We start from the raw sequence: 15,786 nt of genomic DNA, 5'->3' as shown, positions 1-15,786 counted from the left end.
GACCTCACTGAGCTGGGGTGTGGGGGGAAGGAGGTAGGGGAATGACTTGGTCAGGCTTATACTTTAGGAAAACCATCTTGGTGGAGGATGGAATGAAACGGAGATCAGAGGCAGGAATATCAGTTAGCCTGTTGCAGTAGTCCAGGTGAGAGGTGATGAGGGACTGAAGTGTGGTTTTATGAGTGGAGAGAAAGGGATCTATATGAAAGTTATCAAAGCAAGGACAACAAAATTTGGCAATAGATTGGATGTGTATTGAGTTGGATGAGTGAAGGAATACATCAAGGTTATAAGCCTGTGTGATGGAAGATGGTCAGTGCTCTTGATAGTAACAGAGAAGTTGGAAAGGTGGGAAGAGACAACATGATTTTTACAGGACCACACCAACATTCTGTTCTTACTTCCCTCTTCTATGCATAGCTTTACAGAATCTGTAGTTGGCGAGTTTCCTGGGCATCCACATTGGTTTCCTTCTCATTAGGATTGTTTTGATTGTCTTTATAATTTCATGGGCAAGGATGGGAGGGGGTAATGCCAATACTAAGTATTTGTTTTCTTATAAGATTCATTATAAATAATATGGAATAGGTAAGCTTCAGAATAGTGTGCAGTATATGACTACAAGAGAAACTTTGATATTACTATTCATTCTTTTTGTTTTGTTTTTTTGTTTTGTTTTTCTTTTTGTGAGGCAATTGGGGTTAAGTGACTTGCCCAGGGTCACACAGCTAGTAACCGTTAAGTGTCTGAGGCTGGATTTGAACTCAGGTCCTCCTGAATCCAGGGCCGGTGCTCTATCCACTGTGCCACCTAGCTGCCAGTTTTACCATTCATTCTTAACCTTCATTGAGTTGGGCATATTCTAACCTGTAAAATGAAAACGGCCTGAGATAAAGCCTTAAATGAATAATTAAAATTGTGTGATTTACTTTTAACTTTAGTGATTCTGTTTACAGGCTTAAACTTTTTTTTAACAGCTTGATTTCTTAAACTCTTACAACTCTCCTTTTCAAAAGAAAACTAAAATTATTTTAAAGGTTCTGTGATTTCATCAACATAGTTAATTCTCAACAGCGAGACAAAATGAGGGTCCACCCATGCCTGGCCCTCATGTGTGATTTTCATCCATATCTTCTAAATTCTCCATAGCAGGTAATTCCAACATCTTATTGTTTTCTTATTGTCTCTCAAGATTAGAAGCATAATTGGGGCACAACTGGACTTCCATTCATCATTCGTACTATTTTTGCTATTCAGTCGTTTTCAGTCATGTCCAACTCTGTGACCCCATTGGGATTTTCTTGGCAAAGATGCTGGAATGGTTTGCTATTTCCTTCTCCAGATCATTTTACAGATGGGGAACTGAGGCAAACAACGTTAAGTGACTTGCCCAAGGTCACGCTGGTAGCGTCTGAGGCTGGATTTGAACTCGGGTTTCCCTGACTCCAAGTCTGGCAAGCTATCCACTGTGCCATCTGGTTGCCCCAAACAACAAAGGTCCTCTAATGCCTTCTTAACTACAAAACCCCTAACTCTCCCATTCGTAATCAGAAATGTTTAAAAGAACCAGGTATTTTATTTTATACAGTTCTGCATAGCTGACTTTTTTGCTGATGATACCACAGCACTCAAGTGCACAATGAATCAAATAAAGCTTAAATAACTACAGTTAGTACAATTGTGACATTTAACATTCTAATTCTTTGAACATTGGTAATTAGGTACATAGGAGGGGAGCTTTCAAACAGTAATAGAGGACTTGACCTGGAATCAAACAAAACTGTTAAAATCTTCTCTGACATTTACTGGCAAGGTGATTATGGGCAAATAAACTTCTCCGAGGCCCAGTTCCCTCATCTCCAAAATGGAAATATTTCTATATGTAGAAGGTAAGTACTACACTGACCTCATGTTGTTGTTGTTGTTCAGTCACATCCAACTCTTTATGACTCCATTTGGGGTTTTCTTGGCAAAGATACTGGAGTGGTTTGCCATTTCCTTTTTCAACTCATTTTACAGATGAGGAAACTGAGGCAAATAGGGGTAAGTGACTTGCCCAAGGTCATACAGCTAGTAAGTGTGGTAAAACTCAAATAATCTAACGTACTTTGCACACCTTAAAAGCACTACATAAATGCCCATTGTCAGTATCTGACTGCCTAACTGCTCTGGATAAAGGAGTAGGTTGTGTATATGTACGCATTAAGCACTTATTTGATTCAAATATTTTTTAACATGCTCTTTTTTTCTTTGCAAGTCAATTCTTAGAAAAGAATTTTCTAAGTCTATATTAAAGTAACTGATTGTTTCTAAGCTACTCTAGGGTTTGTGCATTTATGGTAATTATTTTGACCTGTGATTTGTGGAAATAAAACATCTTGTCTATGATTTGTCTCTGGTGTCTGGTCACAAACTCAAAAGCAGACTCTGCCTACCCTATTCAACTTAGAAAAAAGGTTATGTGTAAAGAGAAAAAAGTCTGTCAACATATCAAAAGTATTTTTAACAATCTTCCACTTCTCAGTTACTCAAAATATATTCTTTGTACCTATCTCCTAACCTTGCTTACCATAACTCCAAAATGTAGTTCCAGATGCTGAAACTATGCAAGCTAGACATATCTACCTTCAAGCCAGGTTTTGTATTGTTTTACAAAGAGAAGGCATGATACAGTGGAGAGGACACTGATTGGAGAGCTGAAGTCCAGAATTTAATTTTGGCTCTGTCAATAATTTATTGTGTGCTTAGGCAAGTTACTTAGAACGTTTTAATAGATTTCCACATCTACATTAGGAGGGTTGCTAATGTCCACTTCTAACTCTGGAGAGCTAGCTTATGAGTGCCCAAACTGAGGAAACAGGAAAGAAAGAAGCAGAAAGAAAAGCATTGTTTAAGAAATTCACGTAAGACACTTAAAAACCAATGGGTTGGTTTGTTTTCATGTCGTTATCAGTGCTGTTACTTGTTTTCCTTTTATTTTGCCATTCATTCTCAATGACATCAAATGACCTTCAAGTAATGAGGACCAAAAGGTCTATAAAAAATATGGTCTAGTCAGTTACCGACTTGAAAGAGAAAAAAAACACATGTCCAAATGCTCAGAGACGTCTCCCAATTTTGCCAGCCTTCTTGCCTTCTGTAGCCCTTATTTTCCATCACAAGAGAGACGCTTGGCAGCATCAGTGTACTAAAACAGAATAGTTAGTGGGTAACACTTTTAAATCTCTAATATTTTTCTTGCTCAACCATACTTCTTTTAGGCCCTAATCTTCCTCTCTTGCCTAAGTCTTCAATAATCTATAAGGCAAAGAGCTTCTGTTCTATTCCAAAGGTTGTTCCTATTTTTATTATGGTAAATCTTCAACAAGTAGGCTTTTAAAGAACAAATTTAAGACCAGGAAGTAGTTTTTAAAAATACACAGTCATCTTATTACGAAATGTCAAAAATAAATCATACAAACCTACTTTATGTACAAGCCACCCTTAGATTCTGTTTTTCCAGAGAATAATAATCTCTGATAATCCAACACTACTTATAAAAATTTTGTTGCCTTTTTCTCCAGAACAAAGACACGATATGCAAAGGTGTACTAGAAATATTTGGTTCTTTTTAATCAGCTATTGATGATATAGTAAAATAAAGGAATTTCAATGGCACCTAATTCAAACATTTATAACATCCCATTTAATGTGTCCTAATCTGAAAAACAATATAATTTAAACCTAATCTTCAAAATCGTGCCTTTTCCCCATGAGAGCATAAGTACAGTCATCCAAATATGATTTACAATCTGGGGAGGCTTGTTTGGTGCATTTGGCAACATGTGGTTTTATAGGCATAGCGGTAGGCACAATGTTGAAGAATAAGCCTACCAGATGGAGGAACAATGCTAAATTACAAAAAGCACGGTACACATTTCTGAGTCGTCTGAAATCACAAAGAATCAAACCCACCAAATATCAGACTAGTGCTTTAATTATTATAAATGAACTTTTTACAATATGCATATTTTGGGGTAACTTTCCTCTTTTGACCAATTAAATGTCCAAAATATTAAATAATTCACGGAAATCAAGTTCTCCATGCTGTCTGTACAAATAAAAGAACCTGTGCATGCCCCCCAATTCAATGTGGCAATGGTCTCTGGACCAAAGAAACAGTTCACAATTGAAACAGAATTTACAGCATTACAAAAACGACCAGAACCTTCTTCCTTTAATCATTTACTCTAACAGCAAAGATTACAGTGACAGAATTCGAATGATCAGAATGTGAAAGTATTTGTGCAAAACTGCATGAATTATTCTTAACCATCTAAGATTTGTGGGTAACACCAACGACAGCACAGAGACAATGGTGAAAATTAAATACCATTCAAAGAGCTCTCTACATTAGATTTTTTAAAAATGTGGACTATATTATGACTCAACATTAAAGAAAATGTGGCACCATGAGCAGCAGGAGCAAAAACAATCTGGCAGTTATGCCAGCTAAAGGAAGCTGACACTGGAATACGCCGAAGTTTCTTTCCACAGCAGCCATTGATCCTAAAATCTGAGAACAACTGTAGGACATCTTTCCATTCAGTATCCTTGGCTTTGCAGATTGAAAATAAATGTTTAAGAATAAGGAGTCTTTTTCTTTTTTTCTTTTTCTTGGGAGGGAGGAGTGTGCTTCTTTCCTGCATTGGCAGTCCTTAAAAGAGTTGAATCATTGATTCTCTGGATTTACCTACACCAATCCATTTAACTAAGAAAGAGAAAATAAAAATAACAAACTTATTTTGGCACTCTGCAACCAGAAGCACAAAAAATAGGTGCTCTCTAATCGGTATCTGGCTTCTTACCAATCCACATTCAAAACTAGCTACGCTAGTTTTGCACTTCTTGCAGCCTTTGCCCACTCATTTCATGGTTTGTTCCTATCTTTGAATATACGTGGGAAATAGAACAAATGAAGTGGATTCAAGAGTTTTACCTTATGGAATCCAATATCTGTGAAATATGAGGTGTTTTTAAAAGGGTGCTAGAAATTATAAATTTTTAAAAATCTACCTCTGTAACTGAATTCAGCCTTTAAATGGCAACTTGTAATTTGCCCCATGTCTGTAAGAAACATTCAGACAATCAAATGGGACTGGGGAGGTCTGAAGTAACTTTTTTCTAACAGGAAAAATAAAAAAACCTAACAGGATTTCCAGCTGTAACAGGGAAATCTAGCCTGCAGAAGGCTTTGCATTTAAGACTACCTAATATTTACAAATAAGTGAAATTTTAGAGATCCTTAACTCTACAACACAGTATCTCAACCATTAGATCTCTTAACGATATATCCCCCCAAATGTTAGTAACTTGGCTCAAAGGTTCTAGGTCACTTTCTAGAGAAGAAACACTAATGGCAACAGAACAGAAGGTCGTTCTGCTGTACAGGACAGTTTCCGGTTTCATTTGGAACAGATTTGCTAAACAAATATAAGTTCTTTAAGAGCAGAAGCTATTCAAATTTTAGCTTTGTATTTCCAATTTGCACAGGGTAGGTACTTAACTTCCATGCCTTTGCTGTTTACCTCATTATTAAAATTTCCGCCAGCCTTTAAAATAACCTAAATGCCACTGCTTGATCAAGTCTTTGATCACACTGTCAATTCAACCCCAAGATTTCCTGTGAGAGCAAGGACTATGCTAAACTTTTTTTTTTCTCCTAGGGCCATGCACCATGGTCTGTGCTTAAGCATTTAATAAATATTCAAAGAGTTAACTGATAAAATAGCGACAGTGTTTATTAAGTCTCTGGGTGACAACCAAGCTGGGAATGCTGGTTACCAGTATGGAAACCAGAATTAATAGCTGGAAGAACAGGATCATTTGGAATGAACTGAATGATCATGGGAGTGCATGGTTGGATACATGTCAAAGGTTCTCCTTCCAAAGACTTCTTGACAAGACCCAGAAAACGAAACCTGGAAAAGATCCAGAGGCATCTAGTCTAATATTCTTAACCTACAGATGAGGAAACTAAGGTCCAGAAGGGTTACTTAGCCAAGATCTTATCTTTATGACTTTCTCTAAGGTTGAAGATTTCATAAGTTCCTCTAATAACTAGTGTTACCTAATCCTCATGTTTTTGCATTCAATTAAAATCTCATTTGTTTATAAATTCATTTCTCCCTTTTTTCGGCCCAGTCTTCTGCAGACATGGACATTAATTTAGCAGTGGCCTCATAAAAATGGAGTCATTTAAATCGCCACCTTCCTTCTCTTTTCTGTGGGGAATATCTCTAATTTCTACAGAGGATCCATTTTTTTATTCCTTTAATAATTGCATTTTTCTCTGAAGCCTCTAGATTCTTCATATCTTTTTTTAAAAGTCTAGTCACTAAAATCAAGCATAGTACTGTAAAATAGGGCTTGAAGAACCATATTCCTTTTACTATGTCTAATTGTTGTCTAGCTGGTTTTTTTCTTTCTCCCTCTTCATAAGACAAATAGAGATAATGGTTGATTATGTTCCCCCTTCATTTATTAAAGGCTTATAGCTCTGAGGGAAGATTCAAAATTCAGATAAAATCTGTCCTCTGCCTTCACAGAGCATAGTTAGCAGGACAGTAAGATAAGGCATATATACAGATAAGCAGAATGTGACAACATTCCCTCGCTGTCCTTGTGCCCATTAAAGTCATTGTGCATCATTTATTTGTTGCTGTTTTCTTTATTTTTTCTAAACTCTTCTGGATCTCATTCTGTTTAGGCAGGACCATTTTTCCAATGTAAAAGTCATTTCCAATTGCATTTCTGTCTTCTAAGAATTCCTCTAAGTTATCAATAAAGAGAAATAATAACAGCTAACATTCATATAGCACTTACTACAATTATCTAATCTCATTTGATTCTCACGACAACTCCAATAGGTAGGTGTTATTATTATCCTGATTTTTACAGAGGAAACTGAGGTAGACAGAGGTTAAATGACTTGCCCGGGGTCACCCAGCTATTAAGTATTTGAGCCCAGATTTGAACTCAGGTCTTCCTGACTCCATACCCAGCACTCTATCCACTAAACTATAGGTACTTAATCTGTCTTCAGAGGCTCTGATCACTGAGTGGTAATAACTCTTGGACCTACTGGATAACCCGGTCACAGATTCAGAGACAGAAGGATCTGAAGAAATCATCAACTCTACACCCCTTATTTTACGTATGAGAAAACTGAGGATCAGAGATGTTAAGTCTGATCATTCAAGTAGTAATGAGCAGAACCAAGGTTTGAATACACATCTTCAAAATCTCATGTGCTTTCCACTATGCAATACTACCGTAAAATAACACACTGAAAATGTCATATAAGACTGAACTAGGGAGGCAGCTAGGTGGCACAGTAGATAAAGCACCGACCTTGAATTCAGGAGGACCTGAGTTCAAATACGGCCTCAGACACTTGACACTTATTAGCTGTGTGACCCTGGGAAAGTCACTTAACCCTCATTGCCCCACCCAAAAAACAAAAGACTGAACTAGGTTTACTGAGCTCAAAATGATCTATCATGTTTCATTTCTTTTTTGTGGCCTCTCTCCCAAGAATAGTAAAAAGAAGCATAGGTAAGTCACTTAAGACTATGTGACTTTGGGCAATCCTATTCATCCCTCTAACCTCTGTTTATTCTCTTATAAAATGAGGAGTTTCATTAGATCATTCATAAGCCTCTTTACAATTATTAATCAGAAGACTCTATGAAGTGAGTTTTTTTGTGAGAATATGCTTTCTCTTAGCCAGTCATATACCTGGTTTTAGGACCCTAATGTTGTTCGCAAATTGACAGTTTCCTAATTTTTTTAATCTTTCCATATTTGGCCAATTATATCCATGCTCTACAGAAGTCCATGTTAGAAAATGGGTTATTTTATGAGGAACAACAATCCTCCAACCCCCAAATATTAAAAGATATATATGAAATACTGTATGTTTTAGTTACCTGGAATTTGAAGTTCATCTTGAATGAACTGAACATAATTCTGTGCATTGACAGGGAGATCTTTAAATGTCCTTGCATTTGATATGTCTGTGTTCCATCCTGGGAGAGTTTTATATTGAACTTCAACTTTATTTAAGACTTCCTGGTTTGCTTAAAAAAAAAAAAGTACATAATGTTAATGAATGAACATTTATCAGCTAACCTATCAAAACAGTTTGTAATTCATGAAGTGAAACATGGTCAACATTTAAGAACAGTTACAAAGGAACACTAAGTACGATTGGCTTGCTTGCTCTTATTTGAAAAGCCTAATACTGTACTTGGAACTGAAAATGTCTAAAAGCTTAGCCAAAATTTTATCTAATCCTCCTTCACTTTATATAAGAAACTGAAAATATAGACTGGAAATGGTTAACACTCCCCCTATTCCACACCAACCCAACATTTTACCCCAGGTTTTTTAAAACAAGAAATGAATATGGCTATCATCAGAGCAAAGTTACTTAATGTAACTTAAAAACTAATATCTAAATGTATAATTACATACCCCACAAAATTAATAAGCTTCACTAACTTCTCACGCCTTGACAGATTTATTGGGAGCACCCCCAATAACTCATGCTTGATATAATGAGATTCTCCCTAACGTCTAAGTTAGCCCTATAGCACTTCTGGAATATGGTGAATCAGTCCTTGAGGCTAAATTCAGAGGAGTAGCTTAGACCCTCAGAACCTGCTTTACAGCATAACGATGCTCAACTGAACTCATACATAACAGCTTCTAAAAAGGCATCTAGTGTCCAGAAATGTCTACCTGCAAAGCTGCTCTGTGGAGGTAATTGTTCATATGAATCTGTATGCAAAGAATATAAAAGATTACCTGGAAAATGAGGTATAATTTCACCATCTAACTTGTAGGCAACTCCAACTTTTATTTCTGTAAACACGTCCAAAATATCCAATTTGGTAAGAGCCAACCTAATTTGAAAGGAATCAACAATGAAATAGCATACTATAAAATTCACAATATCACAAACTCATATTGGATTAAAGATAAATTCAAACAAAACTAAAATTTTCATACCCATCTGACTGACAAAGATGACAAAGTAAAATGATGACCGTTGGTACAGCTGTCAGAAAACAGGCACACCAATCAATGCATTGTTTGTAGAAAACAATCTAAAACCAGGCCCCTAAAGTCACTAAAATGTGCATATCCTTTGACTCAGCAAGGAGTGTGTCTATGTACAAAGTAGAAGAAAGAAGATCGTACATGAAGACATGAACCTAAAATAATTTGTTTCTCCCTTTAAATATAGAACTATACCTTAAAGATATCAAAGAAAGGAGGGAAAGACTCATACGTACGAAGATATTTGCGGCAGCTCTTTTTGGTATAGCAAAGAACTGGAAACCAAGGTGTTATCCATAAACTGTGGAATGGCTGGATGATGGTGATGAAGATAGCATCTCTAGAATGCCTGTATGTACCCTCCAGCACTGTGTTAAGTGCTTTACAAATATTATTTCAATTGATCTTAACAACCAACCTGGGAGATAGATGAAATTATTAAGCCAATTTTACAGATGAAGAAACTTGAGGCAGATGATAAATGACTTGTCCAGAATCACACAGATAGTAAGCGTTTGGGGCTATATTCGAACTCAAGTCTTACTTGATTCCAGACCCAGCAGTCCATCACCTAGCTGCTCTAGTATTATGCCCATATCATGATAAATGAATGTATAGGAATATTACTACCCTTTAAGAAATGATGAAAGACGTGGTTTTGAAGAAAATGGGAAGCTATATGAATGATGCAGAGTAGGCAGAACCCAGAGAGCAATTTATACAATAACAACAACACTATAAGGGGAAAAAACCTTTGAAAAAACTCTAAGTAATCAAAGCAATAATCAAGTATGATCCCAGAAGACAGATGATAAAGCATAATATACACCTCCTGATGGCGATGAGTGATAGACACAGCTTCAGACAGTGTCAATGAGGTCATTTGTTTTGCTTGACTATGTTTATCTATTACAATGTTTCCCCACCCATGAACCCAATGGAATGGGAGAAAAAGGGAGTTACAACCATTGCACCAAAAATAAAGTCACTGAAGTTCCCCCACCCTACTAGAAAATGCAAAGGAAAGTCAAAAGGAAAGACAAAAGCACAGCAGCTTTGAAAGATACATAATGTAGATATGAGTGGTTAAGAGATGTGAATAACTTATTTCTCAAATAATTATAAATTATTAGTGACCATATGAAAGGTTGTACTAAATCACTAATAAGATAAAAGAAAATCAAAACACCCAGCAAATTGAAAGAGACGGCAAAAGATGGGAATAGTGAATGCTTAAAGGGACTGCCAAAAAGCAGTCACACTAATATACTGTTAGGTAACTGCTTCAACCATCTAAGAAAGCAATTCTGAATTGTGCTAAGGAATAAATAAAATATCCCTTCTGTCTGACTCAGAAATCACACATATATTCCAAAGGCAGCTAGGTGGTACAGTAGGTAGAGTGTTGGACCTGGAGTCAGAAAACCTCGGTTCAAATCTGACCCTCAGCCACTTAGAAGCTATGTGATTCTGGACAAGTCATTTAACTTATCTGCTTCAGTATTGTCAATTTTAAAATGGAGACAATGATAGGACTTACCACCCACGGCTGTTGTAAGGATCAAAATCCAGGGCCGGAGCTTTATCCACTGTGCCACCTAGATGCCCCTGTCCTTGGTTTTAGAAAACCAAGGACATCATGGTGTGATGTCTTGACTTGTTCGTGAATTGGATTTAAGTAAGGTAGGGTTGTACAAAGTCATCAGCTTCACTCTCTCTTCCAGTCATCCAAGTCCAGTGGCAAGAAGCAGTCAAAAAAATGACTAGTGATGGCCTGGGATGCAGGGGATGACCATGACTCTTTGCTATCTGACCAAGCTCTTGGGCATTCCTGCTTCAGCCCTGTTCGTGGCCAAAGAAATTGTTCTCATCCACCCATTCTGCTGAGGGAAGTCTTCACAAGCTTGAGGGAGATACTCCCCAACTCACCTACAGATTTGAGGCTTGTTGGTTAACCTCAACCTGGTTTAGCCCACCTGCTGAGACAGTTTACCAGGGTGTAGTTACTAAGAATGCTACAGCATGGCACACTGTAGACACTTAATAAATGTCTGTTTCCTTCTAAAACCAGAAGAAAAGTCCCAAACAAAATCTTTATAATAAACACTTTTTGTAGAAGCAAAGAAGGAAATGCTCATCACCTGGAGAATGGCTACACAATCTGGGATATGATAATATAACATTACTGTGCTCCAATAAGTCATGAATATAAAAAATATGGAAGATTGGAAGACTTATATAAACAAATAGTGAAATAAGCAGATCCATGGAAACAATGAAAATAACAAAGAAAAAACCAAATGTTGTGAAATTTAAATGTTCAATCACAACCCCAAAGAAGAAATGAGAAAATGTTAGTTTTGTCAAACTGTTTTATTTTGCCCTTTTTAAAAATTCTGTTACAAGGGATAGCTCTCTGGGTAGGAGAAGGATACACTCACAGAAGATGGTGATACAAAACAAAATAATATCAATCACTTTTTTAAAAAAAATCAAATCCACACTAATCAGGAGGCAAAACTAGGTAAGCATTTTTTCTAAAGTTGTCCTATTTATTGTACTGTAGATTTTCTGACTTCCTTTTTCAAAATCATCCTTTTCAAATATTATATAATTTTTTTAAAAACCAATAAGCTACTATGTAGGAATTCCTGGTTTTTTTACATGTGAAATCAGACAAAACATATTTCCATGTTAACCATGTTGCAAAAAAAAAAATCAAGAAAAATTAAAAAGCAAAAAATTATACTTCAGTTCACACTCAGTTCATCAGTTCTCTCTGGATATGAATAGCATTTTTCATCATAAATTCTTCAGAATTGTCTTGGATCACTGTACTGGTAGTTGATCATCATTACAATATTGCTTTTACTGTGTACACTGATCTGGTTCTGCTCACTTCACTCTGTATCAGTTTAGATGGGTATCTCCAGATTTTTCTAAAACTATCCCCCTCATTTCTTTTTTTTTTTTTGGTGAGGCAATTGGAGTTAAGTGACTTGCCCAGGGTCACACAGCTAGTAAGTGTTAAGTGTCTGAGGCCAGATTTGAACTCAGGTCCTCTGAACCCCTCATTATTTCTTATAGCACAATAGCACTGTCACAATCATACAATACAACTTGTTCAGACATCACCTCAATTTCCAATACTTTGCCACCACAAAAAGAGCTGCTATAAATATTTTTGTACACATAGGTCCTTTTCCTTTTTCTTTTATCTCTTTGAGATACAGACCTAAGTAATGGTATTTCTGGGTCAACAGATATGCAGTTTGATAGCCTTTTGGATATCATTTCCCAATTAGAATCCAGAGTGACTCAATCAGTTCACAACTCCACCAACAGTGCATTAGTGTTAGGTAAGTCTTTTTTTCTTTTAATAGACTACAAGATCAGTAAGAATAAAGTGTGACATGACAGCCCAAAAAGTTCATACAATCTTGGACTGTATTAAGAGAGGCAGAGCTTGTTGCACATACACTTAGAATGTTGTGTTTAGTTCTGGGCTCATTATTTTAGAAAAGACATTGACAAGCAAGTAAGTATACAGAAAAGGGCAGTAGACATGATGAAGCACATTAAGGGCACACCATATGAGGATCAGCAGAAGGAATTGGGAATGTGCATTTGGAGAAGAAAAGACTCAGGGAGAACATTAGAGCAATCTGAATACTTGAAAGGCTGTCATAGAGAAGAGGATCATATTTATTCTATTTGTCTCCAAAGTAAAGAACCGAAGAAATGGGCAGAAGGTACAGATGCAACTTTGGGCTTAATAAATGGGAAAACTTCCTGACTGACTGGCTGCCTGCTTCTTTTTTGGATATGGGTTGGACTAGAAAGCCAACAAGTAAGTACTCTGCAGTTGTGAAGTTCTGTGATTCCTGTGGATTAAATGTTCTTTTAGGAAATATTGCTGAATTATTTAAAAAATCATTTATGTAATTATTTTAATTGAACAGTTTAGTGTATTTAAATTCACCTGTATGATTGTTACAACTAGAACTGTTGCTCTATCCACTGTGCAGCCAGCTGCCTCTGAAGAAGAATAAAACTATACCTACTTCCAACGTCAGGGAAGGGAGGGGGGGGACCAGACCCAAGTACAGATTATACACACAGCATAAATATATGAAGTTAATACAAATATATACAAAGTAGTTAAACACAATATAATTTGAGGGCACTAGCAGTTGGAAAAATCAGGAAAGACACAAAAAGAAAATGCCTGATGTGCATCTTAAGGGAAGAGAGACTCCAAGGCAAAGCTCAGAAGGCGATATGCTGCCAACATAGGGGACGGACAGCGCAACTGCACTGAGGTGAAGGGAGATGAAGTATCATGTGTTAGAAACAGAAAGGCCATGTTTGGTTGGGTGGGGTGGGGGGAGGGTGGGCAGGGAGAGTAGAAAAGGGCAATGTCAAACAAGGCTGGAAATATGGGTTGGGCTGGGGTTATAAAAGCCTTTAAAAATTAAACAGAGCAGTCTGCTTTTTATCCCAGAGACAACAGAAAGTCCTTGGAGTTGATGGAGTAGTGAAGTCACATGGCCAGATCTATGCTTATGGAAAATTACTTTTGCAACAGTGAATAGATAGAGTGAAGTGAGGAGAGACTGGAGGGAGGGAGACCAATGAGGCTGTTATCATAAACTTAGGAGAGATGATGAGGGCCTGGAAAAAGGGTGCTAGAGACGTTGTGAAGGTAGAAATAGCATATAGAATATATCTGGAATTGAGAGACAGCGAGAGGTCCAGGATAATGCTGAGATTATGAACCTGAGATACAGAAAGGATGTGGAAAAGAAAAACTTTTTAGTAATTACACCTAGAGAACTCAAAGGAAAATTTGTATAAGTACTTGTTGTAACTAGTGTAGAAGGAAGTCTAATTCAAACACAACCTGGATACAGTGAATCCCAAGATTCATTCAACTTTGATATTCTGCGATACCTGATAAACACTTTATTCCCCTTATTTGATGATAAACTACAAGTTTGCCCAAAGACATTCTCTTTCACCCAAACACTGTGGACATATAAGATTCACCTTTCCTCTTAATGAAATTTTTTAGTTGCAAAAATACTACATGTTAACACCACATCTGCTGTCAGGTATGGTCAGTGTGTTGGTAAGCTTTGCTGAACTGCTTTTTTTTTCTCTTTTTAAATGCTTGCTACAAGGAATAGCTTTCTCAGTAAGAGAACAGGAAATAGAAATATGATGTAAAAACAAAAACAAAAAAATATAACTCCATGCTGATCAGAAAAGCACCTGGGAAGAAGAGAATCCCAAACAAAGTTTTAAAAAGTAAAGGCACCACTTTTCTAACTTCTTCAGACTAGGTAATAACTGAAATATGTTAAAAAGGAGAATGCAACTTAAAAGTCACATTTGACAAATTCTTAATTTGTATCATAATAAAATTAAGTTACTTACGCAGTAAATCCATTAATCATATGAGCATATTTGAGCAAAACAAGATCCAACCAGCCACATCTTCTTTTTCTTCCAGTGGTCACACCAAATTCTCTACCTCGAGTCTGTAACAATTCCCCAATTTCCTGGGTAACAGGATATAAATTAAGTAGTATATAACACAATGTTCTCATCACTTAGCTAAATTATACTAAGAGAATCATCATAGCTTACATTTACACAGTGTTTTCCTAAAGCAACTAAGTGGGGATAGGTAAGACAAAAGTATTAATATACAAACATGCTATATTCATATATGGCATTAACACAATATATAAATATTAATATACAGATAAAGAAAAACAGGTCAAGAAAGGGAAAATAAATTGCCCAAAGTGGCTCAGCTATAAAGCCAGGGCTCAAACCTAGGGCTACTGCAGCCAAGTCCAGGACTCCTTTCCATTATTACCTCATACTTCTCTAATTAACAGACTATGGACATAATTTCATAGTTTTCTTGAGGTAAATAAGCAAATATCTACCAGAATACCACCAAGTAATCAAATATTAGTAGAGAGACAGAATTCTCTAAGTTTTAAAAAATTTAATCTAGAAGAAGTAACACTGTATAAATGTGCTCATAGTATGCTCTTTAATTTTTTTCCCCAGAAAAGAACATAGGCAAAAAGAAATCTGTGGAGGAAAAGGCCAAAAATTGTGCTTCATCAGCTACAGAAATGAAGTCTAAATACTGAAATGTCAAAATACATATCATTAAGTTTAGAAAACCTGACTTAAAATCACAATGTCTCCAAGAAAAGAACTAATGCTAAACATTAACAAAATGAAAGTCATCACTTAAACTTTTTATCTTTAATTCCCTCCTCCTCCCTTTCTAGCTACAGGGATCTACACCATTGCCTCCTATTTTTTCCATACTCTTCTAGCTATTTACTAAGAACACTGTTCTGGGTCAATCTTCCAAATGAGACAGCACAAAGAATAAAGGCCACTGAAAAAGAGATCTCAGAAGAAAATATAGTAATATATACTATAATTTTCCCATTATTGTGAACAAGATCTATTAAGAAATCAGCTTACATTGTTCTGTTCTGTTGGAAAGGCTCCAATTCCAACTCTAGTTGTATATGCTTTTACAACTCCATATACCTCACCAACATTCTGAGGAGGCATACCCAAACCTGTGCAAACACCTCCAACAGTACAATTTGAAGAAGTCACAAAAGGGTAAGTACCTTAAAG

At 36.4% G+C, this 15,786-nt stretch overlaps 1 protein-coding gene across 1 annotated transcript in view; it reads right to left on the bottom strand.

The window, feature by feature from the left end:
- Positions 1-3,588: 3,588 nt before the first annotated feature.
- Positions 3,589-15,786, bottom strand: part of ADSS2 (adenylosuccinate synthase 2) — a 51,922-nt gene continuing 39,724 nt past the window's right edge. The window contains exons 9-13 of the mRNA XM_044005312.1: positions 15,625-15,779; positions 14,545-14,669; positions 8,851-8,948; positions 7,971-8,120; positions 3,589-4,750 (exon numbers count right to left, since the gene is read on the bottom strand). Of these exons, the coding sequence (XP_043861247.1) occupies positions 4,698-4,750; positions 7,971-8,120; positions 8,851-8,948; positions 14,545-14,669; positions 15,625-15,779 (581 nt within the window). The 3' untranslated portion in view covers positions 3,589-4,697. The remainder of the gene's footprint in view (positions 4,751-7,970; positions 8,121-8,850; positions 8,949-14,544; positions 14,670-15,624; positions 15,780-15,786) is intronic.

Source organism: Dromiciops gliroides, chromosome 4 (assembly GCF_019393635.1).
Source record: "Dromiciops gliroides isolate mDroGli1 chromosome 4, mDroGli1.pri, whole genome shotgun sequence".
NCBI classification, from domain to species: Eukaryota; Metazoa; Chordata; class Mammalia; order Microbiotheria; family Microbiotheriidae; genus Dromiciops; species Dromiciops gliroides.
Note: the sequence above shows the minus strand (reverse complement) of the source record. Positions and strands in the feature narration are given on the sequence as shown.